This window comes from Pyrus communis, chromosome 5, assembly GCF_963583255.1.
Source record: "Pyrus communis chromosome 5, drPyrComm1.1, whole genome shotgun sequence".
In the NCBI taxonomy this organism is placed as follows: Eukaryota; Viridiplantae; Streptophyta; class Magnoliopsida; order Rosales; family Rosaceae; genus Pyrus; species Pyrus communis.
In genome coordinates this window covers 65,836-85,475 of record NC_084807.1, presented here as the reverse complement: position 1 = coordinate 85,475, position 19,640 = coordinate 65,836, and the positions used below count along the sequence as shown (strand labels likewise).

At 38.0% G+C, this 19,640-nt stretch overlaps 2 protein-coding genes across 2 annotated transcripts; one reads left to right on the top strand and one right to left on the bottom strand.

Annotated features, from left to right (window-relative positions):
• Positions 1 to 7,058: 7,058 nt before the first annotated feature.
• LOC137733476 (uncharacterized) lies at positions 7,059 to 7,729 on the top strand. Its single transcript, XM_068472626.1, has 2 exons — positions 7,059 to 7,261; positions 7,420 to 7,729. Exons 1-2 carry the CDS (start codon positions 7,059 to 7,061, stop codon positions 7,727 to 7,729), a joined length of 513 nt encoding a protein of 170 aa, XP_068328727.1.
• A 4,482-nt stretch (positions 7,730 to 12,211) lies between these two features.
• LOC137733642 (cysteine protease ATG4-like) lies at positions 12,212 to 18,990 on the bottom strand. The gene is made up of 9 exons (XM_068472780.1): positions 18,809 to 18,990; positions 17,442 to 17,951; positions 17,275 to 17,360; positions 16,910 to 16,960; positions 16,378 to 16,757; positions 15,721 to 15,859; positions 12,985 to 13,040; positions 12,845 to 12,915; positions 12,212 to 12,757 (listed from the first exon to the last, which is right to left on the bottom strand). The coding sequence occupies exons 2-9, from the start codon at positions 17,899 to 17,901 to the stop codon at positions 12,537 to 12,539; spliced, it is 1,464 nt and encodes a 487-aa protein (XP_068328881.1). The 5' UTR covers positions 17,902 to 17,951; positions 18,809 to 18,990; the 3' UTR covers positions 12,212 to 12,536.
• Positions 18,991 to 19,640: the final 650 nt, after the last annotated feature.

Sequence of the window (19,640 nt, the reverse complement as noted above, 5' to 3'; positions counted from 1 at the left end):
TGTCAATTGGGCATTGACAGTCCGTTAAGATCAGTACGTGCTATGTCTTCTCTCAGGGAGAGTGACTAGTCTCGAGTCATTGGTGTGTGTGACATCAAGACAAGTACGTAGGTGCTCAATAGAGATTGAGTTCACTGAACACGATCAACGAAGAGTTCTCATATTCATGTCACATGAGAACTCATGGTTGGGATAATGCAAATTAGTCTTTTGACCTGAGGCATCACAGTTGTCTTGTGGTTAGGTCCTTAATCTTTGAATATGTCAAAGTCACTCCATCAGGAGGGTGTCCACGGCATCGTTGGGGTTAAGCCACTTAGCCATGGAGGCAAGTGAATGCGCAACAAGGGATCTCTAACCTTCAAACTGTTTGAGGGAGAATACTCTATGATATGATTTAGAATCTCTGGTCAGAGTATGAATGAGATGTTGGAATGTGTTCCAAATCACATTCAAGGTAATCATATAAGCACAAGACTCACATTGGATAGTAGACATGAATAAACTATCAAACCAAACAATGTGGTCAAGAGTATTGTATTAGAGAAAGACCGTATTGCATTTGTAATCCTAAAACTGAATAGGTTCTCCACCTCTTCTGATTAGCTTGGGTAACCATGACATGCTGCTAGGCGTCAACCATGGTTTGTGGAAGCCCTAAAAGTGTATTATCACTAACGGGAGAATTGAAAGTAAGTTTCAATTCACAATCGATTTGAAAGAGTTTGAATCGCCCACTGCCTCGCTAAAAGGAACCTAATGGATCGTACACCGTGTAAGGTAGAGATTGAAGATTCAACGGAGATGAGTAAGAATAATTAAATGGTTTAATTATTTATGGCAAGGATTAATTAATATGTTAATTAATCAAACGAATAAGTTCGTTAAAGACCTCGGGATAGTTTTGGACCTTAAGGCCCAATGGGCTTCGAACGTCAAGTCCATTGACTTAAGTTGTATGACAACTTAATGAATAATGATTCACAAATGCCCAAATAGCCCAATAAATCCCCTTAAATTCGGCCATTTAGAGGAGGGTAGTGAACTTGGCTTAATTGCAAGTTTGCCACTCCATTGTGAGGTGGTATAAAGACATCTTTATAGCCATTTCATCCTAAGGGTTTTCTAAGAAAAAAAGATGAGAAATAACTCTCATTTCTCTCTAGAAATGGCCGGCCACCCTTGAGGAAAACATCTAGCAATCTTACTTCCTCAAGGTCACTCATTTCTTCTCCAATCTTACCTTGGTGTGGAGACTTAGAGGTTCTCAATTTTGGGAACTTGGAGAAGCCTTTTCATCCATCCAAATCCATGGATCTAAGATGCAAGGAATGAAGGCCTTCTCTTTGGGTGATTAGCCTTTGCTTATGCAAAGAGGAATCTACAAAGGTATTGATTTCTCAACTCACTTTGTTTTGAGTTGAGTCTTGGTTCACCTATCTACTAGGCTTTGAAGTTCATGGGTTAAGTTTTGTTTTTGAGTGCATATAAACATGATTCCGCCTTTTAATTGTTAATTGCATGTTGATGATGTTGCTCAAATGAACTTGTTTTTCACAAATCTTCCTTCACATATTCCTCCAAAAGTGTTTGGTTGTGTCTGCTATGTTCATGTCCACATGCAAAATCGTGATAAGTTGGATCCTCGAGCCATCAAATGTATGTTTATTGGCTATTCTGCTACTCAGAAAGGGTATCGATGTTACTATCCTCCCAATGGGAAATTTTTTGTCTCTATGGATGTTACCTTTCAGGAACAAGAGGCTTATTTTTCAGAGGGAGATTCGGTCACTTCTCTTCAGGGGGAGATGGGGAGTAAGGAGGAAGAGCAGTGGCCACTTGACATTGGTGGTATGCATTTTTCGGATGAACACTTGTCTGATGCCGGTGATGGTCTAAATTTGCCTAATGATGAGGCAAAGAGTGGAAAAATATTGAAGGTATATGAGAGGACAAGAAAAAGGGGAGATAAAGGAAAAGAAAAAGAAAAAGTGGCTGATGAGATAGACCACCCACATATAGATCCCCTCATTGACCAACTCTCTGACCAATCAGCTGCTACTCATACGAATTATCCTGAGGTAACCACTCATTCTCCTTCTCTTCAGCCTACTATATTTGATGAGTCCAATCATGAGATTTCATTAAGTGCTGATCCAAATGAACCATATCATGAGTCTGGTTCTCGTTATCCTATTCGAGAAAATCGAGGGATACCCCCTGTTCGTTATGGTTATTCTTCTACAAAGGGTATTCAATATCCTATATCTAATTTTGTTTCATCTCATCGCTTGTCAGACTCTTATATAGCTTTTGCAAACCAATTGTCATCAGTCTCAATTCCTAATAAGTTACAGGATGCTCTTAAAAATCTAAAATGGAAAAAAACTATGATTGAAGAGATGGAAGCTCTTCGAAAAAACTCCACTTGGGAACTGATTAAACTTCCTGAAGGCAAGAAACCTGTTGGGTGTAGATGGGTGTTCACAGTAAAGCATAAAGCTGATGGTTCAGTGGAGAGGTACAAGGCCAGATTGGTAGCCAAAGGTTATACTCAAACCTATGGCATTGATTATCAAGAGACATTTGCGTCGGTAGCAAAGATCAACACTATTAGGGTTCTTATGTCATTGGCAGCAAATCTGGGGTGGCCTCTACGACAGTTTGATGTGAAAAACGCATTTTTACATGGAGACTTGGATGAAGAGGTATACATGGATCTTCCTCCTGGATTCACTACCACTTGTGATATTGGCAAAGTATGCAGGTTGAGAAAGTCCTTGTATGGATTAAAGCAATCACCAGGGGCATGGTTTGGCAGGTTCACTCAATCGATAAGAAATTATGGGTTCAAGCAAACTCAGGCTGACCATACCTTATTTCTTAAGCATGATAAAGGTAAACTTACAGCCTTAATTGTTTATGTGGATGATATGGTGGTTACAGGTGATGACGTCGAGGAAATTCAAAAACTTCAAATGTATCTAGCCAAGGAATTTGAAATGAAGGACTTGGGTACTTTGAAATATTTCTTGGGTATTGAAGTTGCAAGATCAAAGCATGGCATTTTTCTTTCTCAAAAGAAATATGTTATAGACTTATTAACTGAGACTGGGATGTTAGCTTGTAAACCTGCAGACACACCAATTAAGCAAAACCATAGATTAGGAGACTATCCTGATCAAGTTTCGGCTAACAAGGAAAGATACCAAAGATTAGTTGGGAGGTTGATTTATTTGTCTCATACACGACCTGACATAGCCTATGCTGTAAGTGTGGTGAGTCAATTTATGCATAGGCCAAGTGAAGCCCACATGGATGCTGTACAACGCATTCTCAGGTATTTGAAGTCTGCTCCTGGAAAAGGCTTGATGTTTTCCAATCATGGACATCAAGAAGTTGAAGGATACACTGATGCAGATTGGGCTGGGTCAGTAACTGATCGCAGATCGACTTCTGGATACTTTACATTTGTTGGAGGAAATCTAGTTACTTGGTGCAGTAAGAAACAACATGTAGTGGCTAGATCCAGTGCTGAAGCTGAATTTAGAGGTATGGCACACGGCGCGCAAGAATTGTTATGGCTCAAGATTTTGTTGAGAGAATTGGGTTTCAATTCTACAAAGCCATCAAATCTTTATTGTGATAACAAAGCCGCCATTAGCATTGCTCATAATCCAGTTCAACATGATCGTACTAAACATGTTGAAGTGGATAGGCACTTTATTAAGGAAAGGTTGGTTGATGGTACCATTAACTTGCCTTATGTGAAGAGTGATGACCAGCTAGCAGATATTTTAATAAAGGCAGTGTCAAGTAGGATTTTCCATCTTTCACTCAGCAAGTTGGGCATTCGAGATATTTATGCACCAACTTGAGGGGTAGTGTTAACTGAAACAACCATTGTTGACTAAAGAAGCAGCCATTGTTGACTAAAGAATTAGGAAATCAGACATGAAATCCATTGTAATTAATACAGTAGTTTCATAGCAGTTTTTTTTGACTTCTTGTACTGGTTTCATACCTGATCATCATTGCTTGTATTCCTATATAAATCCTCCGATTGGGAGATGAAAATATCAAGAAATTAACTCTATTTTGGCAGTAACAATAATTTCTCAACTATAATTAAATTAGAGTAATAGTCTCTCAACTAAAAATTCATTACCATTGGTCTCTCAATTCATCAAAATGTATAGCTATGGTCATTTTGGTCAACTTCGTTAGAATTTTGTCAAAATAAGTTATGTTAGAAAGACCATTGGTACAATTAGGATTTCTCAACTCATCAAAACGTGTAGCTATGATTGTTTTTGTCAACTTCGTCAGAATTTTGTCAAAATGAGTTATGTTTGAAAGACCATTGCTACAATTGAGTTAAAATTGAAGGACCATTGCTCCAATTAAGTTAAAATTGACAGACCATTTCTCCAGTTGGATTAAAGTTGAGGGACCAATGGAAATGAATTTTTAGTTGAGAGATCATAGCTACATGTTTTGATGAGTTGAGAGACCAATGGTAATGGTTTTTTTAGTTGAGGGACTATTACTCTAATTGAGTTAAAGTGAAGAGACCATTACTGCAATTTACTCTAAATAAAAAGCCTAGCTAAAAACTTTGGCCATCTTTCCAAATTTCCAAGATGGATTGATAATAATTTAAAGTAATAAGAATCTGTTGTAAACAGTGGGAATGTATGCCCACATGCCAACAGTAACTTTCTCACATAATGTTGTTTTTGCTTTTTGTATAGCAACCATCCACTTTCTATAAACTAATCACGGACGTTGTTGGATTGGTCACGGGTGTAATTTCCATTCACTGTAAACCTACGGATGTGGCTTTATAAATAGAGCACTCCGCAGGTGATCAAGTTATAGCAACTGAAAAGAGAAAATCACTAAAAGTAATAATATTAGTTTCTCTCCTCTCCTCTCCTCTCCTCTTTTATCTGCAATCATTTGTGTTCTTTTATCTGCAATCATTTATGTTATAGTTACAAAACAAAAACAAAGTGATATTTCACACACGCTTCATTCATGTGATATTACAAAACAAAAACAAAGTTATTTCTCTAACTTTTGACTATTTATAACACATTATCAGCACGACTCTCTAACCCTAAACAGGTCTCATTTCCATTAGCGAAAAAATGCTTCCACCAAGGATTTTACTGTTCTTCTTCCTTTGCCTCACCTACCTGGTGTACCCTCGCTAAGAATTGCTAGCACCATGCCTGTTTCTAGTTGTCAATATAACAATTACTGATATCTTTGATTTCTTGTTTAGTGTAGTTCCTGATTACTAACTGAAAGTTTATTTATCTTTGCTGTGATCAAAGATGGTGCGGTATCATCGCCCATCTTGGACTGCAGATTTAATTTTGGGTAAATTACACAAAACTACCTCAATTATGGGTCGAACGACACTATCATACCTCATCTTTTTAAAATGACAATGTCATATCTCATCTTACGAATTTGTGACAATGTCATACCTTCCGTCAGTTTGTCTGTCAATTACTCCGTTAAATAGTGACGTGGCTCAAAAAAATTAATTAAATATTAAAAACTAAAATTATAAAATCATTTAACAATTTTTTTTACATGGGGACCCACCCCTTATCCCCCTCACCTTTCTTCTCTTCTTTCATTTTCCCCCACCCCAAACCCAGATCCCACCCGCTCCCGTCTTCCCCTAACCCACCCCCCAAATTCATCACCCTTAACCTTCTTCCCCACCCGTCTCCCCCGAACTTATCACCATCACCCACCTTCCCCATTTCAGTCCCCACCCTAATTTCCCCACTTCGCTTTCCTTCGCCATGCTCAAAACCACCATCCCTCCCCTCTCTTTCCTTTTCCTCCTGTATTCTCTCTCCCTTTCTCCTTTTCAAGCTGCAACAGCAGCCTCGTCGGCTTCGCCATCATCCGTAAGCTCCAAGCCTTAGACTTTGTGAACCTCGTCTTTTGCACCCACGCCGAGAACCTTTTGTCTTCGAGAACCTGATAGATTCGATTGTCGATATGTGCCTCGACGAGCTCGCCCTTCCGCAGATTTGCTGGCACAGCTATGGGTGCGAAGGGCGAGCTCGCCGAGGCACATGTCAACGATCGAATCGATCAGGTTCTTGGAGACAAAAGGCTCTCGGCGTGGGTGCGGAAGATGAGGTTCGCAAAGTCTAAGGCTTGGAGCTTACGGATGATGGCGGAGCATACGAGGCTGCTGTTGCAGCATGAAAAGGAGAAAGGGAGAGAGAATACGGGAGAAAAACGAAAGAGAGGGGAGGGATAATGGTTCTGAGCACGACGAGGGAAAGCGAAGTGGGAAAATTAGGGTGGGGACTGAAATGGGGAAGGTGGGTGATGGTGATGAGTTCGGGGGAGGTAGGTGGGGAAGAAGGTTGAGGGTGTTGAGTTTGGGGGGTGGGTTAGGGGAAGATGGGAGCGGGTGGGATCTGGGTTTGGGGTGGGGGAAGATGAAAGGAGAAAAGAAAGGTGAGGGGGATAAGGGGTGGGTCCCCATATAAAAAAAATTGTTAAATGATTTTATAATTTTAGTTTTTAATGTTTAATTCATTTTTTTAAGCCACGTCACTATTTAACGGAATAATTGACTGACAAACTGACGGAAGGTATGACATTGTCACAATTTCGTAAGATGAGGTATGACATTGTCATTTTAAAAAGATGAGATATGATAGTGTCGTTCAACTCATAGTTAAGGTAGTTTTGTGTAATTTACCCTTTAATTTTACTACAATTTTAGCTGGTGCAGTATGATCGCCCACCCTGCTCTGCATATTTAAATTTTCCTGCTGCTTGAGTGGTGCAGAATTGCCCATCTTATGCTATATTGTTTCAATGAGAATGGTGCAGCACAATCACCATCCTCATCAATCATGTAAATCTCGAGCCTGAAATTTCAAGTGCTTGTCATTTTGGCCTGAAGATCAAAATGAAAAATTTGTAAGAACCAGAAGTTCTAACACTACATTCCTCCAGAATACATATTGTTGCAAGTTCTTACACATCTCGTTTTGCTTTCAAAAAATAAAATGGCGAACTTGGCAAAGCTTGATTTTGTTGCCCTCGACATTACTGGGAAGAACTACCATACCTGGTTAGTGGATGCCAAGATCCATCTGGAGGTAGGGAATCTTAGAGAAACCATTAAGGAGGAGAATAATGCAACATCTCAAGATCGGGCGAAGGCCATTATCTTTATCCATCGCCACCTTGATGAAGGACTAAAGAGCGAGTAGCTAACTGTTGAGGATCCATTAGCCCTCTGGAAAACATTGAGAAATAGATACAATCACCAGAAACAGTGATTCTTTCAAGGGCTCGTTATGAGTGGACTTACCTAAGGATCCAGGATTTCATAACAGTGGCTAAGTACAATTCTGCAATGTTCAGAATCAGCTCCCATATGAAGCTTTGTGGGGAAGCCATCATTGAGAAAGGTATGCTGGAAAAGACTTTCAACACCTTTTATGCCTCCAACGTACTCCTGCAACAACAATATAGAGAACGAGGCTTTACTGAGTACAAACAACTGATATCTGTACTCCTGATGGCTGAACAAAACAATGAGCTCTTAATGAAGAATCATCAGTCCCGACCTACTGGATCAACACCATTCCCAGAAATGAATGTTGCTTCCCTTGAAGTGAACACCACATCCTTTCGTGGCAATAATTATAAACGAGGACGTGGCCACAAGTGAGGCCAGTGGAACGGGAAAGGCAAGAACTATGGTGTCTAGTTTCACAACTCGGTTCCAAAGCATAATTCAAGCCCGAGTTTCAAGAATGCAAATCGCTAGAAAGGCAAAGCTCACTCGTAGAAATCCTGAAAGAGTTTGCTATAGGTGTGGTGGCAATGGGTACTGGGCGCGTACATGTCGTACCCCAAAACATCTGGTGAATCTGTATCAAGCCTCCCTCAAGAAGAAAGGTGTCAAAACCAATTTTATCGACCATGCTAAACCGATGAACAAACATGATCCAGTGTTCGATTTATCAGGGCAATTGAACACAACCCACCTAGATGTTTCAGACTTCATTGTGGAAAGAGGGAATGAAGTGTATCGGTCTGATTGAATCACTTCTGTTTGATGTACTCTTATCTGAATTTGTAGTTTAAAGCTTTCATTTCAATTCAATAAAAGTGGCATTTCAATTTTCTTTATTATGAATAAATTGTTTTGTTAACTAAGATTTCCTTACTCAGAGAGTATGGATAAAAATTATGGTTATTCTCAAAACAAGAGCAATAGTGGAGATATTTGTCTTGCAGATAGTGTAACCACGCATACAATACTTCGAGATAGAAAATATTTCTCAAGCTTGATGCTTACAAAAGTAAAGGTAACAACAATATCAGGCCAATCAGATGTAATTGAAGGCTCATGAAAAGCCCAGATCATGTTACCAAATGGAACAATATTGTCCATACAAAATGCATTGTACGCTACTCGATCTACTTGGAATTTGTTGAGTTTTAAAGACATACGTTTAAATGGATAACACATTAAAACAAAATGTGCAGAAAATGTGGAATATCTATGCATTACCTCCAATGATACCTAGAACCGTATTTTGGAGAAGTTGAGTGTTTATTGATTGGATTGTATTATAAATACATAAAGATAATTGAAGCACATACTTTCATGAACCAGAAGTTCATTAATTCAAAAGTTTATATGCTTTGGCATGATCGTCTGGGTCATCCAGGATCCACCATGATGCGTATGATCATTACCAACTTTAATGGACATCCGTTATTGAGTACACACATTACTATCTCAAATGATAACTCTTGTAAGGCTTGTTCTTAAGAGAAGTTGATAATTAGACCATCACAACTAAAGATTGATGCTAAATCCCCATCATTTTTGCAAAGAATTCAAGGGGATATTTGTGGGCCTATTCAACCACCTTGGGCACCATTTCGATATTTTATGGTTTTGGTTGATGCATCTACCCGATGGTCACATGTTTGCTTCTTGTCTACTCGAAATGTAGCTTTTGCGAGACTTCTTGCTCTGATAATTAAGTTGCGAGCACAGTTCCCAGATTACCTTATTAAGTCAATCCGACTTGATAACGCTGGTGAATTTACGTCTCAAACCTTTGATGATTATTGCTTGACACTGGGCATTGATGTTGAACACCCTGTTCCTTATGTCCATACTCAAAATGGTTTAGCATAAGCCTTTATCAAGCGGCTTCAATTAATAGCTCGTACTCTGCTCATGAAAACAAAATTGACAGTCTCTACGTGGGGACATACTATCTTACATGCTGCATCATTGGTTCGATTGAGACCCATAGCCAACCACCAATACTCATCAATACAACTCATATTTGGGTATCAGCCAAATATTTCACATTTATGAGTTTTTGGTTGTGCTGTTTATGTGCCTACTGCACGGCCACAACGCACTAAAATGGGACCTCAGCGCAGACTAGGAATTTATGTGGGCTTTGATTCACCATTTATCATTAGATATTTGGAACCCTTGATAGGTGATATGTTTACAGCTCGTTTTACGGATTGTCACTTTGATGAGATAATATTCTCGTCGCTAGGGGAGAAAAAACTGTTCCAAAAGAACGGCAAGAGCTAACATGGGTTGTACCTACGTTATCTCATTTTGATCCACAAAGCACTCAATGTGAAAATGAAGTGAAAATGATCGTTCATCTTCAAAATATTGCTAATCAAATGTCAGATGCATTTAATGATGCTACAAAAGTGACAAAATCACATATACCAGCTGCAAATGCACCTGCAAGAATTGATGTCCCTGCTGGACAAAATAAAATGGCAGTGAATGATTCATCCAGTGCACGCCTAAAGCGTGGTAGACCCTCAGGTTCAAAAGATTCAGCTCCTCAAAAAAGAAAGATGAGGGCACAACTGAATCCAAATGAAATCATTCAAGAAAAGAAAATGAATGACAAATCCACAATCTGAACTTTCAGAAAAGGAAAATGCCCTTCATGAGATACATGTCCCTGAAGAGACAGAAGTACATGAAAGCAAAGAAATCTTCATAAATTATGCATGTACTAACAACTTGTGGGATCGAAATGAAATAATCATCAACGATATGTTCGCATTCACAGTAGCCACTGAAATCATATTAAGTGATGATATTGAGCCCCACTCTATTGATGAATGCAAACAGAGGCAAGATTGACCTAAGTGGAAAGATGTAATCCAGGCAAAATTAAATTCCTTGGAAAAGAGAAGTGTTTTTGGACCGATAGTCCAAACCCCGCCTGGTGTAAACCCTGTGGGTTATAAATGGGTATTCACAAGAAAACGCAATGAGAAAAACAAGTTTGCAAGATATAAAGCACGCTCATTGCACAAGGTTTTTCACAAAGACCTGAAATTGATTATAAAGAGACATACTCTCTTGTAATGGACGCAATTACGTTCTGTTACTTGATAAGTTTGGTGGTTTCAGAAAAACTTGACATGCGACTTATGGATGTCATCACTGCGTATCTATATGGAGAATTAGATACTAACATATATATGAAAGTCCCAGAATGACTTAAGTTGCCTGAAACAACAAACAAACCACAAGGTATGCTCTCAATCAAATTAAGGCAATCATTATATGGGCTGAAGCAATCTGGACGAATATGGTATAATCGTCTCAATGAGTATTTGATCAAAGAAGGATATAGTAACAATGTCATCTGCCCTTGTGTGTTCATTAAGAAATCAAATTCTTGATTTGCTATAGTGGCAGTATATGTCGATGATATGAACCTAGTTGGAACCCCTAAAGAGCTCAATAAAACTACAAAATATTTTAAAAGTGAATTTGAAATGAAAGACCTTGGGAAAACAAAATATTATCTCGGCCTGCAGCTCTAGCATTGTGCTAATGGAATTTTGGTCCATCAATCAACTTACATTGAAAAAATCCTGAAGCGATTTGACACGGACAAGGCTTATCCACTCAGCATGTCAATGGTCGTTCGTTCTTTGGACATTAAGAAAGATTCATTTTGTCCGAATGAAGATGATGAAATGGTCCTTGGTCCAGAAGTACCATATTTGAGTGCAATAGGTGCTTTATTGTATTTAGCACAATGTACTAGACCAGATATAACTTTTATAGTCAACTTGTTAGCAAGGTATAACTCTGCTCCAACAATTTGTCATTGGAAAGGAGTCAAAGATGTTTTACGACACCTTTGTGGGACAACAGACATGGGCCTCTTCTACTCAGAGACATCCACAAATGACCAGATTCTTGTTGGATATGTAGATGCTGGTTTTCTCTTTGATCCGCACAAAGCCTGCTCACAAACTGGATATGTGTTCACTAATGAAGATACAACAATTTCATGGTGCTCAACAAACCAAACATTAGTTGCTACATCTTCCAATCACTCATAAATACTTGCTTTACATGAAGCAAGTCATGAATGTTCTTGGTTAAGATCAATGATCCATCATATCTGGAATTTATATGGTCTCCTTCAAAGACAGACACTCCAACTATCATCCATGAAGATAATGCAGCCTGTGTTGCCCAAATGAAGGAAGGATTCATCAAGGACGATAAGACTAAACACATATCTCCAAAGTTTTTCAATGCACAAGCTTCAGAAGACTAAAGTTATTAAAGTCAAACAAATGTGTTCCAATGAAAATATGTCAGACCTATTCACCAAATCTCTACCGAAGTGCACATTCCATAAGCTAGTGCAGGGTATCGGATTACGTCGGCTTACCAATGAGCTAAATTTGAAGAATGCGAAATCAGGGGGAGATACAATTCAGGGGGAGCTTCCATAATACATGTCTATTGTACTCTTTTTCCTTCGACTAGGATTTTTCCCACTAGGTTTTTCCTATCAAGGTTTAAATGAGACAACATAAGCATGCTTAACACTATATCAACAATACAAGTAAACTTGTACTCTTTTTCCTTCACTATGGTTTTTTCCCACTGAGTTTTTCCAAACAAGATTTTAACGAGGCAACTAATGTTGATTTGTGAGCATCCAAGGAGTGTTGTAAACAGTGGAAATGTATGCCCACATGCCAACATTAACTTTCTCACATGCCTAATAGTGTTGTTTATGTTTCATTCACTGTAAGCCTACGGATGTGGCTTTATAAATAAAGCACTTTGCAGGTGATTAAGGTATAGTAACTGAAAATGAGAAAATCATTGAAAGCAATAATATCAGTTTCCCTCCTCTCCTCTTTTATCTGCAATCATTTGTGTTATAGTTACAAAACAAAAACAGTGTGATATTTCGCACTCGCTTCGTTTCTGTCCTTAGCAAAGGTTATTTCTCTAAGTTTTGTCTATTTATAACATAATCATAATTTTTTTTCTTCACAAATGTCAATTTCACCCCAACTCCAGGAATAAAGCACGCAATCCAAATGCCAACCAGAAGTGCTCGGATACAACCACGACAGCCCAAAACCGCCCACAATGTACAACGTTGTCGAACACCCATATTCATTTCATACCTAGTAAATAGTCATCATAGGAGTTGCCAGTCATCTTCTTGTGCACTTCCATCTGCATCGCTCATGGGCAGAACAGAAAATGAATCATCGTTTTCTACTGCACCACTATCACCCAACGCATCACTGTGGTTAACCGGCCTGGGAAAACTATGTGTCTGAGTCACAGTAAACAGTGGAGCACCATTTGATTCATCTGCCAGCTTGGAGGCTCGAAAACAAAAATCATTAAAATCATCTGCCAGCAATGAAACAATACTAAGTACATCAACTTCACTACAAGTACATAAACCAAGGTTTGCAAAAATATGAATTCAGAGCAAACCTCTGTCACGACAATAAAATCCAATCGCCAAGGATGGATCAATCAAATCAAGGGGAATGTGCCGTATAACACTGCAAATTACCAGTAGTTAGTATTAAACACACAATTCAATGAAGACAATTAGTCTGAAAGAATCTTACTTGCAGTGGTAAGATAAAGTATCAGCCTCCAAATCATCCCTTCTTATATTGATTACCTGGCACAACCAACGACAAAAAACCAGTCTGCCATGAACAATAGGACAGCTAATGTAATAATTCAAAACATTATCACAAGTATTCAACCTAAATAAGAACAAATAAGAACCCCTGTAACAAGAACATTCCAATGTAATTAATAATTATCACTCCATATGCTTCATGTGGAACCATATACCACAGCCCCTCCAAATCCCAGATAAATGTGGGGCCAACATGTGTTAGATGAAGTCATTGCAGGTAAATTTGAAATTTCATACACTGGATTATAGATGAACTGGATCTATGAGATGAGTGGAACATTTCCTACTAGTGATGCGCTGCATCACATCCAAGTGTAGTGAAAAGGGAGTGGTTATCTAAGGTGTTCCCGGAAGCACCACAGTGGCACCAATTGTGCTGAGTAGACAGAATTTAACAGACATCTTGCAGGTAAAGAGACTAGTCCAGGAAAGTAGAATATTTTTGGAGACCTGGAATACAGGGACTTTCATGGGTAAAAAGAGAATTCTAGATAGGCATGGTGTTAGGAGGCAAATCAAGCAAAAGCTTGTTTGCTAGACTCTATACCGGTGGAACAAACTCTAGAGAGACTCAGTTTATTGGACAGAAACTCCACTATACAAGAAGAGAAAAACAAAGGAACAATTTGCATAGTAGAGTTGTTTCTTACTAGGAATATCTTGAAGGGAAAATCCAATAATACTAGAAGATAAAAACTCATAGAAGACAGAAATGGCATCTGGATTAAGAGACCGGTAATATGAGGCATGAAATGGCTTATAAATCCAGTGGATAAATAACAGCTACAAGATCAACTCATAGAAATTTGACTATTACAGCTTTCCAATCAGAAAAGTCCCCAAAAAAGAACACATCATGTAGACAGCCATTACTGATGCCTGTGGTAGCCCAAAATTTGACAGTCTCACAAAGCTTTCACACCTGGAACTTAAAGACCTGCACCAGAATTTGAACAAAATCCTAAACTATACAAGTCTGCTTTAGGAATATAATATTGACATTGAAATTAACTTGTTTCATGCCAATTTAAGACTCGCATTCAAATTTGAACACCACCAATCTCTTCAGTCGCTAAAACAACCTATATACATGATAGAGACTCGAGACTTACATTGAATTTGGGCAAAACCCCAAATTGGAGAAGTGTGATCAGTCACTAAAACATCCTAATTTTATAAATTTTTATTTTTGGAACGTAATGAAGAATTGAAATTAACTTGATTCATGCTGATTTTTATACTATTTTCAATTTTCTAAGATGTGGACAGAATGCATGCAGAGTTTCAAAGCTTGAATTATTCTGCAATTCATCTTGGTTCCTATTTAATCTGCATCCCACATAAACCAATCTCTACTGCAAATTCCCTAGGTTCTTGTCTAGACACTGACAAACGAGAATCCACGTTTGCATTTTGCCCATTCACATCTTCCCTAACCGAAGCAACAATACGTTTAAGCTGTTTCCCAATCAACTCATTGAGCGGCTTCTTATTGCCCACACAACCTTTAGACAAACCCTCAACCGTAGATGGATGTCTTGCTTTGATATTACTGTACTTGAAGAAATAAAAGAAATTTGAAAGAACAGAGGATGAATAAGCTCTATTTACCAATCTGACGTAAGACAATGTATTGCCATGTTGATGCTGGCCTTCAGATAGTAAAAAGTTTAGGAAACAGAATTACACTGAGAAACAGAGAACAATAAGGAAGATAGAGACGAGAAACTAGTTGAGATATTAAAGCACCAAATATATTGACTAATATCACACTTCATTTCACTCTTTAGCCTATTTTACTATAAGAACTTCACTTGCTCAATCTTTGTATTGCCCGACTCTTACACAACCACGGGAATTTTTCTTTTGACAGAAACTGCCTTATTGTTCCAATTTGGGAAAACAGACTTGTGTTTGGACTTGGGCTTTGTTAACCAAGGTGTTGCTACTGCATCAGATATTATGCCAGAAATAGAGAACATGACCTTCAACCATGCACACTAAGGTGGTTTGCTCGATTTAGACATGTACAACAACATAAAAATGCTTGGTATACGAGTGACTTTATTCAAATAGAAAATATTGGCAGAAGAGGAAGCCCAAAAGTATTGTGTGGGCGGACGGACATGAATTTGCAAACTTGAGTGAGGCATAGTCCTCGATTGAGTGGAATACAGCAAAGGATTCATACAGTCCACACCTCATGAGGAGCTCTAGTCACCTACACAAATTAAATCAATAATACGGATTTTCCAAGCTGATGCAATTGGCATAGAGTTTAGCAGCATTACTCTCCACAGTTAGTTCTAGAAAATCCACAATCAAAGAAAAGGACAACCATGAGTGCATTTGCAATGGGATTATGGGAGACAACTGGATGTCACCCAAATTATGACTAGCCACTAGCCTAGATGTCACCCAAAGTATGACTAGACACTAACTAGACACTAGTCTATCTTATAACCTATATGTCCTTAGTATGAGATATATTCAAAATTCATCAAGGAGTATTTGTTTCACATAAGCCATACAACTTTGCCATTTGAAACACAATTTGCTCGTTGAACAATGCAGATTTTCAGATTATTAGCTTTTATTTTGGTTGAAAACATACAAAGATATCTGAATGAGAAGTATTTAAAAAGAAATTCCATACCGGCTGAACTTCATGGGGATCAAGGTAAAGTGCTTTTTCATCCTGCACACCAATAATGTAAGTTGATGCACCAGGTTTTCCACCCATGATGCCAAGACTTTGGGGAAAGGTAAATGTCGCCCGCAACGATGGAATGTACCTGATTATAATTTTTATTTTATTTTATCAGAAACAATATTTTATTAAAGAGCTTATAATCACAAAACAAAAATTAGTGAACCAAAGGTCCACCAACAAAATGGTACAACCCTTGGAAAAAAGAAAGAAAAATAAAATCCATCATAAACCTCTTACTTTGTAATACAACTCTAAACTATCCTAAAGCAGCACCTGATAATCAATTAATGGTCCCATTTAAGTAACATAAATGGTCTAAAATTTAGATGTCTGGAGTCATGAATTTCACTAATTTTATCATTCTCCATGTCATCTAGGCTCCAAGTTAACTTTATGGTTCGGTGAGACATATAAGCTTACAGTTTTGGGAAAGGACTTCCTAAATTCTTAATCTAACAACGTAAGAAAAAGGAAACAACAAAAGCTAAATAACACTAACTCAAATATCTAGACAACAAATAAAATGACCAAATATTCCCACGTCAGCAACTCAGCATATACCAATCATAATCATCCGTATACTATAAATAAAAGAAACACCTGGGGTTGACTTTTTCAAGTCCAAGAACCAAAGGAACCAATAAAAGAATAGGAGTCCAATCAACTTGGCCTCTTGAGAACTCCAAACAGTGTCTAGAAGCATCTTCAATGCAGACTACTGGGGCTCCACCTCGCTCCCCATCTTCGTCCCCGGAAACAATATAAACAGCCATTGGAAGTGGCTGATCATCAAGGTCAGTTACTTCTCTCCTACATCGTACTAGAGTCTCCCAAGTGCGGCACATGGCATATGGGCCAACCCATGATCCGGCAGCGAGGTCATAAGCCTTTCCAGCCTGAAGAAGATTGTGGATGGAGAAAGTTGATGTTTCGGAATCACCGAAATGATACAAGATCTCAATATATGCTTCATCTAAAGGCTGCATAACAGAGGTATAAAAAAACATGTATGACTAATCAGATTCCTGAATGTGATTTAAGAAAATATATGTAAAGGGATAAGATGTGAGCTGCAAACATTTTAAGGCAAAACTATATCACAGAAAAAACAATCCTACCTCACCCAACTTACCTTGTGCAAGGGCCTTCTCCAAGATCTTCCCAATCTATGGAAAAGCAACGCCTGTAAAAATATACTCTAGTCATTCACTACTTTTTATTTTTTTTAAGAAGAAGAAACAAAATATTATTGCATATCACAACAAAATTACAAAAAAAGTGGACAAGATGTCCACAAAATAAAAAATAAAGCCACACAGAAAATCAAGAAGCACAATCCCCCTATAAGTAAAGCATCTATGAAGACACCAAAAAGTTATCTAATTGCAAAGACCGAAGCCATGATCAAGAAACCTTAACAATAACATTCACACATGTACCAGTTATTAACCACGTAAGAATGCAAGAACCCAAAATGGATAAAACACTGTACCATACCTGGGCTACAAGCATCTGACTACTCCGAAGCATGCAACCCCAATTTACATCACTAGTGTACTTTGAATCTCCAATAGCCTCAAATCCTAGAAATAAATATATACATGTTGATTTTTATCCACAAACTCATAATTGCTAAAGTTTAAAATGGTGTTTGCAAGCCAAACCTTTACGATATGTCATCAAAATTTTTGATGAGAAATCCTGTTCAAATGCTCCTAATCCATTATTAATAGGTGCATCTCCGGAGGAATCATCTTGTGAGACCTTATAGCACACACCAAGAAGCCATATGTCACTAGCAGAAGAAATTCCAGTCCTGCTGGATCCAAGTACACGCTCGTGAATTCTCCTCATAGATCCACTAGTCACAGCTTTCCTCACAGCTGCTGTCCATCCATTGTTTCTAGAGTGACTTTCCTTCTTTTCAGTAATTGATGACTCACTATGTGTTTCGAAGATTGAGAAAGCGGACGCAAAGAAGTTTGTCCACAGGGATGCCTTATTGTGCTTACTGTCCCTAGATCCTGAATCTGAACAAGCAGACGATGAACCTCTATCTGTTGAATCTGTTGAACTTTTAGAAGAATATTTCGACGCAACAGCCGTCTCACAAAAACCCTTCATCAGCTAGTCATGAAGCATCATATAATGCTATACTTGCTCACACAAGCAACCTGAGTTTTAAGCATCCATCTCAGTCCAGTGGTAAAAGAAGCAGCAAATTCCAAAGAAAACCAAAATGAATAAATAAAGAAGCGTGTTTATGGCAAGTTATGTGTAATAATATTATTCAAGAACTAAGGCGGAATTTTTCAATCCTCAAATTGAAGTATTCAATTGTAGGCAAGAATGTCAAAGAATCCATCCATATAGCCCAGGAAAAAGACACAGAGGAAGCAAACAAGTATAATTAATTTGCAATTAATCATGCAAACCAGCAATTGATCAATCGAGATTAAGGAAACAACAAAGGATGGAATTGCCGACCAGTCAATCAATTTCTCAACCCCAAATCAATACATAAGATTAAAAACATATTTGCATACTTGCATGCATACATTAGCTCGAAATGACACGAAAACCGTCTCCAACCAAGGGCTAGGCCAAAGGGCTTGTGGGCCCGGTGGGGCCAAAACCACTAAATCAGGCCAGCGGGCTGGCCATCTCCAGCCAGCCAGCCCGATGCAGCCAATCTGAACTGTTTCATGAACTCAAGCTCAAACAAGCAGAAAATTCAATCGAAAAATCGAGCCAGCCAATCTTAACAAACCATCAAATTGAAATCACACTGTAGTTTACAAAATTAGGCGTTTTTTATGATATCACAAATCTTATCTATGCTTCAATTTAAATACAGAGAAGGATAGATTTCTAAATTTACAAGAAAAGCACAGAAATTTGGGAGATTCAAGAGAAACCCATTAAATTGGAGCACAAACATGCATAAATAATCAAATATATTAAAGATGAAAATCGAAACATCGGTTTGAGAAAAGGAAAAGAGAGACGGAGCACAAGATTTGGGGTGTACCAGTTCCTCTGGAGATGACGATTGAAAAAGAAGAGCTAAAATCTTCCACCAGCGATTTGTTTGACAACTCAGGGATGAACAGAAGTTACTATAAAGGTCAAGGGTTTGTTCAAGGGTGCGGGTTGCCGGGTCGGAACGTCAATCTAAATCCCGATCCACTCTTTCACAAACTGGGTTGGGCTAGTCATCAAGTTCGGGTTCTATCGGGTCGTAAATAGGAAGTTCATAACGGAATCAAGTTCAACTTTGCTCACATTTTTTTTTTTTTTGGACGAATTTTTTACTTTTTGAAAAAAAAAAAAAATCTTTCCTCTGTTAGAGATGGCCTTAACTTCCCAATATCCAAAAAGCGAGAGGGTGACTGCAAAAGATGTAATGGAGTGCATTGGCTGATTTTATTATTTTTTTTTTATTCTTTCTTTTATCCTTATCATTAAATAAAATTATTATATAATTTTTAGTTAAAATTTAGAGTTTTGAAATCCTTTTCATTAATTTTTTTTTTTTTTTTTTTTTTTATTTGATGATTCAACATGGCATATAACGTCGTTTTTTCTTTGTATTTTCTTAGTTTATTCATGGTTTTATTTTCTTATCATCATTTATTCAACTAAACTGTATAAAGGGGTGCGGCAAAGAGTATCTATGTACTCTATATTTTTCTTAATACACACAATGCAAAAGTTGTTCAGTTCTGTCTCTCAAATAAAAGAGAGGAAAATCCTAAGCCAAAACACCTTAGTGCCGTCCATTTTATATTGATCTAAGTGAGAGATTTGCTAGCACATTTAAATCGACCACTCCATCATCGGTTGCTAGTGTATCAGTGTGG

Coding starts and splice junctions, on each gene's coding strand:
- LOC137733476 (XM_068472626.1), top strand. CDS start 7,059: ATGGCGAACTTGGCAAAGCTTGATTTTGTTGCCCTCGACATTACTGGG. Junction 7,262..7,419: donor GATGAAGGACTAAAGAGCGA/GTAGCTAACTGT, acceptor TGCAATGTTCAG/AATCAGCTCCCATATGAAGC.
- LOC137733642 (XM_068472780.1), bottom strand. CDS start 17,901: ATGAAGGGTTTTTGTGAGACGGCTGTTGCGTCGAAATATTCTTCTAAA. Junction 15,860..16,377: donor CTTGAAAAAGTCAACCCCAG/GTGTTTCTTTTA, acceptor AATTATAATCAG/GTACATTCCATCGTTGCGGG. Junction 12,758..12,844: donor ATTTTATTGTCGTGACAGAG/GTTTGCTCTGAA, acceptor CATTGCTGGCAG/ATGATTTTAATGATTTTTGT.